Source organism: Lonchura striata, chromosome 3, assembly GCF_050655825.1.
Source record: "Lonchura striata isolate lonStrDom1 chromosome 3, ASM5065582v1, whole genome shotgun sequence".
NCBI lineage: Eukaryota > Metazoa > Chordata > Aves > Passeriformes > Estrildidae > Lonchura > Lonchura striata.
This window is the reverse complement of record NC_140705.1, coordinates 63,720,271-63,736,867: the sequence shown is the minus strand read 5'-3', so window position 1 is coordinate 63,736,867 and position 16,597 is coordinate 63,720,271. Positions and strand designations below refer to the sequence as shown.

The window sequence follows — 16,597 nt, the reverse complement described above, 5'->3', positions numbered from 1 at the left end:
AGCCAAAGCAAAACAGAGACAGGCTGTTCTATTTCAAACTTACAAACAGTTCTGCTGCATTCCTCTAACCCCATGCGGGAAGGGCTGCAAAAATAAGGAACTGCAAGGCAAAGGTAATGTGCATTCTACAAAATAAAATGTTGTCTGATTTTTTTTGGCAATTGTTTATCTAAAACTCAGTATTATAAAACACATAAATGTTAAAATATGTTGCTAAAAAGCAATAGAAAAGAAAGAGGCTACATTATTTATTGTCATTTGTCAAGTGCCAGCTGCAGGCTCCTCTGAGTTTCAGTTTGGATTTGAAATGAAAATTCAGCTTCTTTGTGCGTGAAAGGAAGTTCAGACACTTTGTAACTCACAGATCTTATTCTTGGAGCAGTGACTAAACTCTGGAAAACAAGTAGAACCACTAATTTATGTGCCAAAATGAACTGAAATCTGAAACAGGAATTGCTAAAGCTCTGACAGACCTATGGTTGGTAGATTGAACTTGGATAAATGAAGTTTCCAAACCCAGCTGTCTAATCGGCCTTTGTAGTGGACATAGGTGACCTTTGCTTTCTAATCAGCCCCAAAAATGCTTGTTTTCAGGCCACTAAGGACAAAATTATGAGTCTTGCTCTGCAAAGAAGATTGACAGAGAATATATCCTTTTCCTTCACAAAATGTCTTAGCAAAGATAAATATTATACTGGTTATATTAAACTGAAAAGGAAGGTGGTGTCTCCCTAGCCCCTTTTGTCCCTGTGAGATTTCTGATGGATTCTAAGGACTCTGAGAAATTGCAACAGAATATAATTGTACAGCTGAAGGTGTAACTACCAAATTGCCCATTGCATTCTTTCAATGGGTATGATAGCTCACAGGGTATAGAGTATCAGTCAGACTCCTGGCTACTCAATAAGCTCATTACAGTAAGGATTCTGGCCACAGCAAAAGTACAATGAGTTCACTTAATGGCTAATGCCAATGATTAAGACTATGCCACAAAAATAGGAAAATACTGTTTTGCAGAAAATACAGACACATGCCTCACATCAGGAAGGAGAAAGGGAAAACAGAAAGAAATATTTAACATGCTATAGAGAAACACCTATCTTCTGACCACCAAACAGGCATAGACCAATACATTCAAATCCTTCTCCCAGACAGAGGATAACTGGGCAGTCAAATGACACAGCTATGAAAAATGCCATTGTTGAATGCATCAAACAAAATATCCCAGTAGCTAAATGACAAATTAATGCACCCTGCAATACACATTTTGGAATATGAGTGCACATGCTCAAGTAAGGTTAACTCAAACTGGAACACAGGAAGTCATGGCAAAGAGGTGCCATGTGTGGCCAGTACATCAAGCCTACTTGTTTTGCCTAAAAAGAAACCTACATTAAATCCCCACACTAAGAGAGATTAGGACTCTCCTAAAAAATATTGCCAGGTAAACCTCAGATAGAGAAAGGAAACCACTTAATAAAAACACTTTGTTAGCAAAAGAAAAAATGTGTATGAAATGTCAACAAATTTGGACTGAAAACTAGAAGACTTAAGGTTTTTTCACTTCACCAGCAATATTCCACTCTTTGTACTTCCAAAGTTGCAGTGGAATTCTCAAACCACTTTTCAGCATGATTGGACAACTGTGAAACCTACACTAATATTCAGAAAGAGTTTGATTACTTAATGGGAAACATTAAATGGGGAGAGTATCTGCAACAGAGGAGAACAGAACTCAAGAGTTCAGCAAATTCCTTCTAGTCCTATGTTCCTTTTTACACTACAGTTAAGCCACATAACAGACTGAAAAGTATTGTTTGGAGGTGAACTAAATATATACACAAAAAAGTTCATAAAAGGGAAAAAAAAAAAGCACATGTTCAAGTAGTCTCTAAATAGAATAAATTCTGAGTACAGAAATACTTTCCAAACAGGTATTTTAGAATAGCAAGATTAAGTCTGTTGTTCTGACAAATAATTATTTATTTACTCTATGGTAAATTTTTATTTTGCCCAAAAACTGCATACATTTATTTTTTTTAATTATTTTTCAGAGGCTGAGCCTACTTAAAAAAAAAAAAAAATCAGTCAGAATAAACCACAAATAAATGAAAATTTATTGGTCTAGGCAAACATTTCAGTTTGTTCTCTAAATATGCTATTTTAGCTGCCATTTACATTTTCTCATGAACTCACAACAAAAATTCTAAGCAGTAGAGTGTCACTGTATTTTGCATTCAAAAACATTTCTCCATTTACAGACTACTAGCAGGAAAGCTAAAGATTGGACTTGCCAGTGTTAGGTTAATAATTGAACCTGTTGTTCTTGAAGGCCTTTTCCAAACTAATTGATTCTATGGTCACCTGAAAAACAGGTCTTCATTGTCCTATCCTGCAGGCAAACAAAGCTCTGCCATGGAGGAATGAACAGTGCTGGTTCTTACAAATCACAACATCCCCAGTGTATTGCCTCCAGCTGACTCAGTCTCTGTTCACTCTTCATATACTCCTTCATTTTCCCTTTCTGACTTCCTTCTCTAAGGTTGTATGACATCCTCCCTGTTGTCCCTCTTACCAACATTTTGCTTCCTAAATATCCCAGAATGTAATAACCATTCTAGGTTTTCCTCTCCGCTTTCACCTCTAGGTTTTCTAAGCTCCTTTCCAAATACATCTGGCTATCTCACACCTTGACATACAGACTTCTCATAGTTTTCAGATTCTAGAGCATTCATTTATCTGTCTACTTCTTTGGCACTTGATTGATTCATTTTAACATACCAGTCTCTATTACTTTCATATTAAAGGAGTATTTATCACAGCCAACACAGGGCAGGGAGAAGATAGTTCTGTAAGTATAAGTAATTTTATGATACATTATTGGTATGATGGTAGCAAATTGTAAATTACTTATGAAATCTTAAGCAACAGATTTGCTGTATATTGTACAATGGCTTAAATCAACCTGAAGGAAAACACATTTTGAAAAATTATGGGAAACAAACAGCATTATATCTCAGCATCTTCCCAACTAAACCACTTTTCTATGTTCCAGAATCATAATTAGATGCAAGTGGCCACATGCTACATGCCTTATGTACCATGCATACTTTTAATTTGCAAAAAACATACCTTGTCATCAGGAAGCACATGCCAGATGGATACCGTCTTCTCCTCGGCTTCACTGTTGATGGAGAGGTATGAGGGCTGATAGATTTTTGTTGGTTCTAATATTAAAACCTTGCAGAAAATATAATTTTTCAATAGTTAGTGCAGAACTGGTAAAACTTAAAAAAGTATTGAAAACTGCTAAAATTATTTCTTTAGTCATACCATAGCAGGAAAAACAGGGAAATAATGAAATGCAAAATTTTAGGTTCTTTGATAGTTTAATGTGGCTGTCAGTATCCTAAGATTAAAAGAGAAAAAAAAGCCAACTTTAATTTTTTTACATAAGGCTGTTATGTGTAATTTGGTATCAATTTTGCAAATTATTTTTTAAAAAAATATCAGGTTTCGAAATCCTTCTGTCAAAATTCAGTCTCCTACAATGCCACTCTAGAATGTCTATCTCCTATGTGGAGAAGGTTCATTGTACACCTTTATCATCTTTTGGTAGAAGCATATTTGAGTGAAGCAGAGAAACAGATTGACCTAGAGCTACAATGAACAGCTTTTGATTTAGACCACCATGAACTGTAGCCACTAGATCAAATTATTTTCTTAAAAGTAACAAGTACCACTGCAAGAGGCTGACAGCTGAATAGTATAGAAATTGTGGAATAAGAGAACAAAAACTAGAAGCATCATTTAAAAGAGATGAGATGCAACAATTATTGACTAGGGCAAGTTGGTCTACATCTATTTAAAAAGTATATAAACACCAAAGTAGAAAGTCCTGAAGACAGCCATGCCTTACTGTTTATCTAAGCCATGACTCCTCCTTCAGAGTCAATAAGCACAGATACACTGGAAGCAGTGCAGGGCTAAATTCTGAAAAGTACCTACAAATTTAACTCTGTAAATGATAAGCAGTGGGAATTAAAACGTGTTGCTTGGCATCTCCAGACACCTACAATTTGTGAAATCTGATTCAAGCCATTTCACAAACTGTGGTCTTTAACCTTTAAGAAACTGTCCATGCACTCTGTCATTTCGTCCTCTAAAGGCCAAGGTGATGACACTGATCCTACTAGATAGGAGAATAACTACCAGCTAACATACTGCCCATGGACAACGGACCTCTTAAGCTCAAGCTCTCAGAATGCACAAAATAATTCACAATAAGGAAATAGGAAAAAAGCTTCCTTTAGAATAAATTAATTGTGATCTGAGAGAAGGGAGGGAAAATAAAGTTGCTAATTTTAATTTTTGTTGACTTGTTGGACTGTGTAATTTTCATTCTGAACAGGCACAAATAGAATTTTTGTATTATGAGAAATCCCATATCTCTGTCTGCAACACCAGCATAGTCAGTTCACAAAATCACAGAACAGACTGAGTTGGAAGGGACCCAGTAGGATCACTGCATGAGTCCATACAGGGATGACCTTGGCCCTGGCAGCTCCACGCTCCAACTACCTTCCTGTACCAGGTAGACACTGGATTTATCTCTTAGCTCATGCTATTGCAGTGATCAGCTTTGGTTTGCCTCTTAATATTAATAAAAATTCAAACTATTTTATTTGGACAGTTTTATAAGTCAGAGTCTACGGTAAGTATATAATAGGTCTATCCCATCATCTAAAAGGATTATGCCTTGCTTGTACAAAACCAAAAACATTCAAAATAACTTTTGTTTCCCAGCAAAACTTTCTACCTGTTCTCATCAGAAAAGGAAAACCAGTCTCTTTAGACAGTCTCATTTGCTTCTACTTTACTGCCTCAAGCTCTTGCTGTTCAACATTGAAGTCTTCCTAATAGTTTATTAGCACATCTACACATGGAAGGTAAGTGAACTGTACAAAAAACCATTGTATCCACTTTAACTATCTGGGAGGCAATAGCAGTTGCTATTTAAGACAAAAAGCTGGTTTTACTGATGGTTAGCTGAAAGGAATAACCAAGACATTGTTTCCTGGACATATACAGTTAATATGTATAGGAAACATATTTACAGTATACTTTCAGGACATGGTGCAGCACTGGGACATCTAATAGGAATTCTCGGCAAATTTTTTGTGGAAGAAATCAGAAATAAACATATCTATACACACACTTATAGTGCAATGTTGTTGAAATGCTTTTTCTAGTAGCTGGAACAATAGATTTCTGACTGTTTGGGCTGATTTTTACCCTCTGAAAGGGCACAGTCTTAACTGGCAGTAGAGTATACAAAACCTGCTAAGCTAGAAAAAGACTGAAATTAATCAAATATTTTTTTTTCAAAACACAGTATAGTTACTATATAATCACCTGGAGTACACTGTAAATGTTTGCTTTAGAAGTATACCCATTGGTAGAAAACAAGATCTTGAAAAAATTTTATCTTGACTTTTTTCCTCATTACTTTTGTATGGAACACATTGTGCAATCCTGTTGTACCCATGAGCATTCAAGTAAAATCAATTTAAGATTCAGGCCAAATACATTTCTTCTGGACAAGCAGTTAGTCTGGCCCCTAAAAAGAAGCACTACTTTGTGCTCATTTCCTTTACACCACAGTTGGTTTTAAAAGAGCCCATTCCCAAAAAGACTACCAAAGAAAGTCTCCAAGACCCAACAAAACAGCCACTTACTGGAAATCGAACTACAGTCACATCTGTCTTTGTGGCTTCAACAAGGAAGTCCATCCAGAAGTCCACAAGCTCCTGTTTGGCTGTATGTTGCTCTGGAGTCAGTTTCTTAAAATGCTGATATATCAAAATAGTCTCTACAATAGACTTCAGGTACCTGTGACCATCCAAATAAACACAGATAGTAAATTCAGTAGTTTGTAAGCAGTAAGGTCTCTACCTTTAAATACAACTGAAGTATTCACCATTGTAACACCAAGGTTGCCAGTAACATTTTGCTTCTCTAGGATTGCTTTCCATAATAACAATTCCCAACTAGAATTGGAAACACAGCTGCTAAATGAGGCAACTGAAATATAAAAGAGTCTTGGAACACTCCTTTGTGCCTGTATTCCTGATATCATATACTATCTTCTATCCTAAACCACAAAAAATTCATTAAATAGCTACATCCTCTGCCTAAGGACCAAGGTGAGCCTATGTCCAACTTGTTTCAGTGGTGACCTACCTCAAATAAAAATTCAGGTGAAAAGTCCACTACTTTGACTGTTCTATCTCCTGTATTGTGTCTGTATAGGCAATTATTTAACACATTTCTAAAACATGATGCTTCTGGAGCTGATCATCCTGCAAAGATGACAACAGCTATGTTAAGCAGTTTTTTTGGCATTGCTAGGGAAGGACAACTGGTGTGCTGAATGTTTCTCCTAAATGCAGTTCATCCCTCTCTCTGTTGTTCTACTTTCTGGGGCTGATTTATGGGGCTTCTTGGTACCATTGCTTTCTCTTGGCATTTTTGAAAAAAAAGTTGTAAACATAATCTCACACAATTTTTATGAGTACTACAGCAATGATATATATATGCTAAAAGAGGATTTAGCACTGCTATCACTTTATCACAGCTAGGCTATTCATGGAAATATTTTTTTCACCCTCAGAGGGTCTTTAGTGAACATTTCCATAGCTGTGCAATTTCCAATTATCCTTCTTAGGCCATCAGGATAGCTGGCTTAAGGTACTGTGTTTGTACCAAGTGGGTCCTGCTATAAAGCAGGCAACAGACTGGGAAGGAATTGCTCACAGGAGAAATTCTTCACGAAACACAAATGAGTGAGCTGTATTTTCAGAGTTTAATCAACAGACTTAAAACCCAAAGGCACTGGGGTACATAAAATCCTGACAACCAGGCATTCATAAACTCCAGAAAATTCCACCAGGAGACTTCCAGAAAGTGTTACCCAGCTTCTTAGGAAAATACACACATAGTAAAAATGGAAAACCTTGCAAATAAATACACTGTAAAAAGCACTTATGAAATATTTTGTCTGAAAATTAGAGTTTTCAATTTTGACAGTTCCTGTGTTATGTCAATACAGAAGTTTAGCATTCCCGTATTTCAGCATCCATCTGATCACCTTCTGGAGGCACAATCTATCCTTTATAAAAAGATAAGAATATATATATTGTGATGTTCACACTTACAACTATCAGAGTGACAGGTTTTTTAGTCAGAAAGGAGTCTTGGCTCTCCCCACCTAAGATGATACAAGCCCTTAATGAGTGGTCCTTAATTGCTGCCTATATCCATTGCAGGTGCTGGGAACCTGCTGTCAGAGCACACATCTCTTGGCCTTTGCATAACGGATGTTGAGTTTACAGGGTTGCCTTTAACCCTGGTTTTATGGCCTTTCTATTAATTGGACTTTGATTTGCAGTCTTCTCAATCACTGCAAGATGCAGCTTGCACCACACAGCTCACTTGTATTCAGTTCCTAAAACATGTGTCATAACCTTAACAATATTTAAAAGTACAGCCAGGCCTCCCCAGCTAAGCTGTCTTCATTGCCCAAAACCTTCAGGCTGTCATGACTAAACTCAGAAACCACTACCACTTCTCTTCAGCAATGAAGCTGTGAGCAACTCCTCCTTTCTCCTTTGCCCTCAGAAGAGCTTGAAGTCCACGATGAATCTGCCCTTCTCACACATGAAATAAAGACCCATATCAGATCTACCCCTGAATAAGGGCAAAAGGGAAAGAGAGTCCCGGCTCTGGATAAAAGTACAGTGAAATAATACACACACAGTAAAATCTGTTAAAAAACATAAAACATCTCCTGTCAGCTGAGTACAGTGCCTAATATGAAAGCTGAGGGAGTCCAATGTTTTAAAATATAGGAACGTACATGGCCTTGTTTATCACCTTACCATGCTGGTGCCTTTAGTTTAAACAGCTTTTCTGAAGCCTGGATCACTCGTATATGATCATTAGCCAACATACTGGCCCCCAAGAAAGATCCCACTTCCCAATAGCTTTGCAGTTTCTCCAAGCTCCCCTTTTTACCAAGCAGGCTGCTGATCTTTACTCCTGTAGCAAAGAGAATAACAAGTCACAATAATTTGTATTAATGCAATTTTAAAATAACCATTTCTCTCATTCAAAATCTTTTAATTGCTTACATTACTATACTCTCTCCATTTTGAAAAAATAAGATGGAAATCATACTTACCAGTTAATGATATATGCCTTCCAAACACCCTAATTGGTGGAAAATTCTTTTTTCCCCACCCCCTCTTCCTACAGGCTTCTCAAGACAGGAATGTTAACACATCACTGTGAGGACAAGGCCACAGTCAGATTACCTATGTTCTTGCATGGACCTCATCTGTAAAGGTAAATTGGGGCCTTAGGCTACACAACATAGCTGCAAAAACTTAACAGATGCTGAATAAGGCACCTATTATGTTTTTTTCTGCTTTGTTTTTTTAACTTACAAGCCCCAAGCCCCAAACTTACCTTTATAGACAAGGTCCCATGCAGAAGGAACAGATGATCCACTGGGCTTCTTCCAGCAGTGATGTTCTTTTAACTGCGGCAAGTCCTACCCCAATGAAAGACATCTATTAATATTCACAAGCCCCTCAGCAACTCAAGACTACGGCGAGTCTCAGGTTTTGTTTTTGACTTGCTAAGTTTGCTGAGAACTACAGGCTCCCCTGTGGCCTTCTGGATGAGTTTTAGCTCATATGAGCTGCTACATATAGCTAACATGAGATATGCTACACCATCCCTTGCAAAAAAGAAACCAATTTTCAGCTTACACAACAAGCCACTCCACCACTGTAGTCCTTTATTCACTTTCCCCACACTACTCCACTATGACAGTTTCCCTCCCACATCATCTTCCATTGCCCTTGATATTCAGGCTGAGTATTCACGAGAAATTTCAATGCAACTGTTGATCTTGTTTTTTCTTAACCTTCCCCAAGCAGCTAGCAGACTAAACTTCATGGTGGAAGCAGTAATAAATATTATCAAAATGGGTATCATTACATAAGCTACATTTCAGCCTACAAAGTTTATCTTTTTTTATCACACTGCTCACATTTTTATGACATCAATGTCAGGTAATAAAGGCTTTTAAAAATGCCATACATACATAATATCTCTGATCTGCCTGAGAAATGTCACAATGTACATCACCTCCATCAACACCACAGGGTACCATGGTGACCATCTCTGCAAGGCTTTAAGCCAGGGCGCTACACACATTCACACTGTAAAAGAGACCACTTGAAGATGTACACATGCACCAGACAGGGGAGAATAGGGAGGGGGAATTTGTGTTGAAAGTGTTCAACTTTAGCACAGTAAATGGAAAAAAAATAATCTCCCCCAGGACTTTAAAGTAACACTCCTCAGCACTATCTGCAAAGGCCAAAGGGCTTTGCTAGAATGTCTAAAACATTTGCATGCATTTGATAGCAACACATAATAAAATACAGACACCTACTAGCTTCCACAGGCTTTTAATGTGACTTCATCACAAGAGATGTAAACAACTGGTATCACAGGGATGCCTGGATCATTTCAGTTGGACATGCCTTTGCTGAGAGGAAGGGGAAAGTGAGGAATTTAGTTGTGCAGAGGGCCTTTGCTAAGTACTGGGTGATGGCACACACAGTTGCAGTGGCCACTGACCAGCGATCACAGGCTGTTTGTCACAGCGAGCAGCAGCACCGGTCTCTGGTTCACAGGCAAACATGCTCTGCCATGCCTCACTGCATCTGCAGGGACACACCCATCACAACCCTGCCCTGCTCCAGATGTGGGAACAGAGCTAAAGTGAGGTGCAAACCGAATGTGTGGGTCTGATGAAGAGTACAACTCACATGGGGAGGGACCTGCATTACTGGCTGGCAGGGAGAGGTGTTTGTTAGGAAGGCAGCACTGGTGGCAGCAACCATTTTGAGTCCCAGCTCAGTGAGGGAGACTTGTAGGAAGATAGGGGGGAGAAAGGATGAATGTTCAGTACCTCAGGACACCAAGTCTGGGAATCATTACTGTTATGTAACCTGGAGAAAGTCGAAGTTTTACCCAAGTATTCTGTGAAGTGGATCCTATTACTTTAGAGAAGACAATATCACCTTTGCATCAAGTTCTTCTGAGGAAGGTGAGGTTCTTGATGCTAAAATTCACTCCAGTTTGCTGACCATCCTCTGCAAAACTCATCTATAAAGTTACTTATCCCTGAAAGGCAAATTACTTAGCTCTGAAATGTAGTTGCTTTGTGATGACATTAGCAACAGGTTCAAAAACTATTACTCCAATTTAGAGAACTTGGGTGGGGGGAAGGATTATTTTGGAAACTTGGAATGTGAACCTTCATAAATTTAAGTCTGAGTTTATGTTCTCCTTGTATAATTTCTCTTTTCTAAGTTTATTTTTATTTCACCATCTTTAAAATATTTTTGAGAGTATAGGAAAATTCAGGCAAAGTCAAGACATTCTCTCCTTCCATGATAAACTTGGCATTCACAAGGGGAGGGGGAAAAAAGCAGCAGGAATTCCAGTATATTTTATCAGAAATATTTTGCTTTTAAAACAAATGAGGCAAAATAGAGGAATCATTAACACCAGAAAAGCCTTTGTTTTTATAACACCAAGAATATACCCACAGCTTCTGATGAAAATAAGGTAACACCAAGTAGATATTACCAGTTAAATACCACTATGAAGGCTTTGTAAATAAACCTCTTTCCTTGCTCAAATATTGATGGAGCAATTCATATTACAGGACCCTTTGTGTGTCAAAGTTGCACAGCCTGCAGAGATCATAACTGTCAATGCAGATCACAGCATTTCTGTTCTGGTCTCAAAGTTATTTGTATAGTTAAGAAAGCAATACTACTCTGAAAATAGAAGGAGGGTTTTTATTAATGGTCCATTTGCTTATTTAGTTTTGAACTGTTATCTGATAAGTACAGGTAGGAACTTTTAGAAGGCAAATTTTCTGATCTGATGCAGATTGGTAAAAATTCTCTTGGATTTATTCTTATTTTACTGCAGTTATTACAATATTCCAAATGTAATCACATATGCATCTCCTAATTACAGTCTCATGCGCCCTCTGAAGAACTGATAATGACTACATCCTTCCCTACCCCTTTATCAGCCTAGCAATATAATTTCCATTTAACCTGGACTGAACTTGATGAGTTTGTTCTTGCTTCTCTCCTGATCTCCCAGTAGAAAGCAGAACTTCTCTAATTTCTGTGTATTACAGATAATGCTGTGGGTGGACACCAAACAGAAAACACTGCTTGGCAAATCTAACTATTGCTAAAAAATTATCTTGTACACACAAATCTAAACAAGAGGTGTCATCAAAAGAATTACACACATATAAAAGATACTTAGGACCAGAAAAAAATCAAAACATTTTCCTATACAACCTTTGTGATATTGTTTGATTTTGTTTAAAATATTAACCTCATACAAAGAAAATACTAAACTGTGCTCAGAATCTAGCATAACTCCAGCCATCTGATAAAACTTGTAGAAAGATCATTGTAAGGTCTTTCACCTGGGAAAACATAGTCCGGGAATGCAGCATAGGCTGCAAACTATTGCACTGGAGAGCAGCTCTGTGGTAAGGGACCTGGGGGCCCTGAAAAACAAGCAGCTAAATATGAGTGAACAGTGTGTTTCTTCAGCTAAGAAACCCATGGGATGTTGGGATGTATCAACAGGGGTATCATTATGAGGGATAAAGAAGCCATTATCCCGCTCTATTCAGTGCTTGCCAGGGCACTTCTGGAATAATACGTTCAGTTTTGGTTCTCACTATACACAAAAGATTTGGACAGGCTGGAGAGGGTCCAGAGAATGGCCACAAATATGAACAAAGGACTGGAAGGATGCCATATGAGGAAAAGCTGTGTTTGTTCAGCCCTGAGGAACAGGCTTAGGGGAAGCATTATCACCCTCCAGTGGGTAAAGGGTGGCTTCAAAGAAGATGGAGACTCCCTTTTAACAAGAAGTCACAAGGAAGATTCAAAGGGTGACAGGCACAAGTACTACTGGCAACTTTCCAATGGGGCACAAGATGAAAATTTTCAAAATTTGAAGAATCAGCCCTTGGAATCATCTCCCAGAGAAGCAGTGGATTTGCTGATGTTAAACATATTTGAGGTTCAGCTGGACAGGGTGTTGGGCCATGATACACTAGGGTATACTATACTATAAATATATTTGAAAACATGTTTCAAAATAGCTGAGCCAATCTGACTAAAAGTATTTTGACAATATTCCCTATAACAAAAAAGAAAGATGGACACCAGTAGCTAACAGGAGGGGTTGCTACATCAAGGGTTTCCAGCAGACAAAATCTAAATGCTAACATAAGACAGGCAAATAAACACACAAACCAACGACCTAAGGAATGGATACTTCTGCACTAAATAATTCATCAGCTAGGGATGGAACCTTATGTAAGAATGAACATTAATTTCTGCAACAGTCTCAATACAAATATGGAAAACAACACTGGACAAACTCACAAGAACATGATGCCAAAGAAATAGCACACAAATTTCATGAGTAAAACAACTTTGTACAGATCTAGTTGGCTGTAGTCTGCATGCAATTAAGAAGTTTCTTTTAAAATTAAGGATTCATATTAAACTACACAAAAAATATAGTTCAGCTCCATTAAGCAACCTAGTTTAAAGTTAGGCCACCAAGTGAATATTTGTAAACGTTATGCAATGTATAGAACATATCTTCTTACCTCCTACACTGACACAAGAATTCAAATTTCAGCATAAGATGTGGAAGTATTCTATGCCAACCAAAAAGCAAAATCTCACTCACTCACAGAAGAGCAAACACTGTAGTTGGGGCAACTCTATGCAGCCTCACACATACAAATTAATACCTTCATTTACACCTCAGAATTTAAAATTCACTTCCACTGTTTATATGAAAGTAATCATCTCACTCTGACCTTCATACTCAAAATTACCCAGGAAATTACTTCCAGACGTACAGCACGCACCTAACTTCAAAACTAGAGCAATCACTGAATAAAGATACATTCAGTGGAGTGAAAATATTTGTTTCTTTCTCACTTGACAACCTCCTCAGGGAAAACAAAGATTTAAAAAGACTTTACTGAAAGTCAAGAATTATACAAATTCATGGAGAAGAACACCAAATGCAATGCATATTACAACATTCAGTCCTTTCTCCCAAATCTTCCCTGAATGTATGACAGAATAATCTCGAATTTTCCCTCTCCTCAAATCCAGAAAAATCACAAACAAAATCATAAAAAAAATAGTCCTAATTCTTTCTTCTTAAATAAGAAACTTTATATGACAAGGGTACTGGAACATTGGACCAGGTTGCCCAGGGAAGTGAATGCCTCTTTGTCGGAAGTGTCCAAGGGCAGTCTGAGCAATCTGATCTAGTGAAAGATGTCTCCGCCCACAGCAGGGGCTTGGACTAAATGGTCTTTAAAAGGTCCCTCCAACCCAAACCACTGTTATTCTATGATTCTATGAATACAGATGTTCAGAAACCTCTAAGAATGTGTCAAAAGAGAAATAGTCTTCTCTCAACCCAACCCAAGGTCAAGTCAAGTGCATTTTCCTCAGTCTTAGGATGGGCTTCTCATCCATATTCCTTCCAGGGGTTTGTGTTTGTTTGTTTTAAAGAGTGCTAGAACTGGATTCCCATTTCAGGTGCTCCTGTTTCACACAGATGATGCCTTTACAAAGAAGCTTAGCTTTTACTGAACTCTGGTACCAATTTAAGACCTTGACACTGAAACCAAGTCTTCATGACAGCACTCACCTGCAGTCAGGTGGGATCAGCAGTGGTGTGAGAGACCAACTTAAATATTCACATATTCTCTATCAAAGCTTTCACATACAACCATCAGATTTTTCCCCTATAACAGTGGGTGGTAGTGTACTTTCACTAGAATGTGATTTCACCATGAATTTACAAGTTATAATTACCAACTTTCCGCAGCTCAAAAGAAGTATCAAAGCAATGTCCAGCTGCCAGGAGGAGTACTGCATAATTAATTCCTGCTGGTAATGTTGGCTCTGACTCAAATGCCTTCTTGAACCTAGGAAAACAAATATTCAAGCTTACTTTGTAAATAATGCAGTCTAGTTGGGGCATCATTACAGTTTTAGGTAATTTAAGAGCTTATCTTCTGTTTACACAGCAAGAATCCATAGAAGTAAAAATATTTTAGTGTTTTCCACACATTCTTTGTGGTTATTTTTAGGAGTCTGGTATTTATACATCCTCCTCCCATTTCCTTTCCCCCCACACAACAAGCACAGATCCTAATCATCCATTCCAGTAAAATTATCCCAGTAAAGTTGCAGTATCTTACAATATTTTTTTCAAGATCAAATCAAACTGAATAATACTATCAGTTTGTAAAAGACCTGTTTCAGAGTTATATTTATTAATAAGCTCATTAACTTAGTCTTTAGTAAATGAGTTTTCATTGACTTGAAACCTTAGATTTTATTGTGTATCTGCTACGACGGCACACACAGAAGCAAATGATACAAGAATGTACCTCACATTTAGCTGTGATTTCAGCTACTCCAAATTTTATTCTTTACTGAGTGTCTTATTGACACTGTCCTTATGAGTTCACATAAAACAGGACTATACCAGATTTCATTCTCCTCAAGAGGAACTGAGCAATCAAGAGAAATGGCAGAGGAATTAACTTAGGCTCAATCTTGTCTTAAAAGAAGTGGAAGTGCTCACACCAACACAGCACACACTATCCTCATGCTAGCAATGCCAGTAGCTGTGATAACAGCAACAGGACCTCAGAATAGGAACACCTTTGATTGCAGGTATATATACACATATTCTCACCTCCATAGGGAGAAGGCAAAGACTGCTATCATATGTGAGTTAAGTAGCACAAGAAATTTAGACAACACAATTCACTACAGTAAAAGAAATGCAGTTTAAATTTACTTTCTAAAGGATGAAAAAAATACAGACAAACAAATGGAATATATTAAAAAATGTAAACAGGTTGTGACATTAGTGTAAAAAGAAAGAAAAGAAAAAATAAAAAAGCTGTGCAAAACCTAAGGATTTGACTTCTAGACCATGCTTTGACATGCAAGCAAAGCTAAGGCATTTTTATGCCACCAGGCCAAAAGTAAGGCTGGTTTTTAATTTGTTTGTTTGTTGTTTTTTCTGCTCTAATCATTAATGATTTTGCATCCTTTAATGTAAGATCTGTTCTCCAAAACTGTAAGACAGGCTTCTCTTCAATCTGCTATATATATATATATATATATATATATATATATATACTTTTTATACTTCAGCTGCCCACCTCCAAAGAAATTAATCATTAGACAGGCACCTACTGCTCTAAAGAAAAGCAAGAGAAGCAGAAAATACTAGATCTTTTTCTTTCATCATTTTTCTTTCATGCAATTTTCTCTTGTACTGTGAGTTACAAAAAAGTGCAACTAGAAAATATTTTTGGCTCACTTAAAAAACCCCAACCAACACATAGACACAAAAAAATCCACCCTAAAAACAAAAAACAAAACAAACAAACAAAAACAAAGGAAAAAACCCTAAACAACCAAACAACCCATAAAAATCTGTCAGCTAAACAGAACAACAAAATCACTGATTCTAAGTATATACATCTAAGAGAAGCCCTTTAGCTGGCATTATCTGTTTGGAGACAGAGTGATGTTGGGAACTGGATCACATTTTCTGCCCTAGAGATCTCCCAGGCTGTAATTCTCATGCAATACAAAAAGGAGAGAGGAAAGATTGACAGAAGAAAAAGAAAAAGCCTTGGAAATTAGTGTTTTTGTTCCAATATAAAAAAGACTGTAGTTTTGGAAAAATGTTGCAGTTGTTGACGTTAGAGAAAATGCTGCAGTGCAGACACTGAATTAGAGAGGTAGCAGTGAAAAGATATGAATAAAGACTGGGTAGCTTTGGTAAATCTGATTCACACTGTCGGTGTGAAACAGGAAAGTGACAGTTAATAATTACTCTTTCATATATTCTCTCATATTTATATGAAAGATATCTTTTATTCTGCTTTCTAATTGTCATAAAAGCACATTGTTGGTTTGGTTTTTTTAATTGGAATAGACCAAAGTACCTTGACATTACCAGTTGTTGCAAAACCAATACTTTGATTCTGCTGCCAAATTCTCTTTATCTCATGCAATTCACTGTACTTCCCTTATATCTTTATTTTTCTAAGACTGAGATAATAACCTTTATCTCAACATAACATAGCACTGCCATGGAGGCATTGCTCCTGCACACACCTTGTCCTGTTGTGGCCTGCTGTAGCACTAGAGTAGGCTTGCTCCTTTCTAAGAGCTTTTCACTGAGTTATGAGTCAACCTTTCAGCATGTCAAGCCTGCTGTATGACTAACACTAGAAAATCAAATCAATATCCAGTATAAAATAAAAACCAAAAGCAATTGGACCATCTGGTACAGCCTCTGTCCAAACTCCAGCTTGACTCAACATAGATCTCCTCGTTTT

The 16,597-nt window shown here is 37.4% G+C and overlaps 1 protein-coding gene across 1 annotated transcript in view; it reads right to left on the bottom strand.

Annotated features, from left to right (window-relative positions):
• MAP3K5 (mitogen-activated protein kinase kinase kinase 5) overlaps nucleotides 1-16,597 on the bottom strand; it is a 98,719-nt gene that overhangs the window by 34,470 nt on the left and 47,652 nt on the right. Inside the window, exons 8-11 of the mRNA XM_021553111.4 lie at nucleotides 14,040-14,152; nucleotides 7,941-8,100; nucleotides 5,739-5,892; nucleotides 3,133-3,240 (exon numbers count right to left, since the gene is read on the bottom strand). Of these exons, the coding sequence (XP_021408786.1) occupies nucleotides 3,133-3,240; nucleotides 5,739-5,892; nucleotides 7,941-8,100; nucleotides 14,040-14,152 (535 nt within the window). The remainder of the gene's footprint in view (nucleotides 1-3,132; nucleotides 3,241-5,738; nucleotides 5,893-7,940; nucleotides 8,101-14,039; nucleotides 14,153-16,597) is intronic.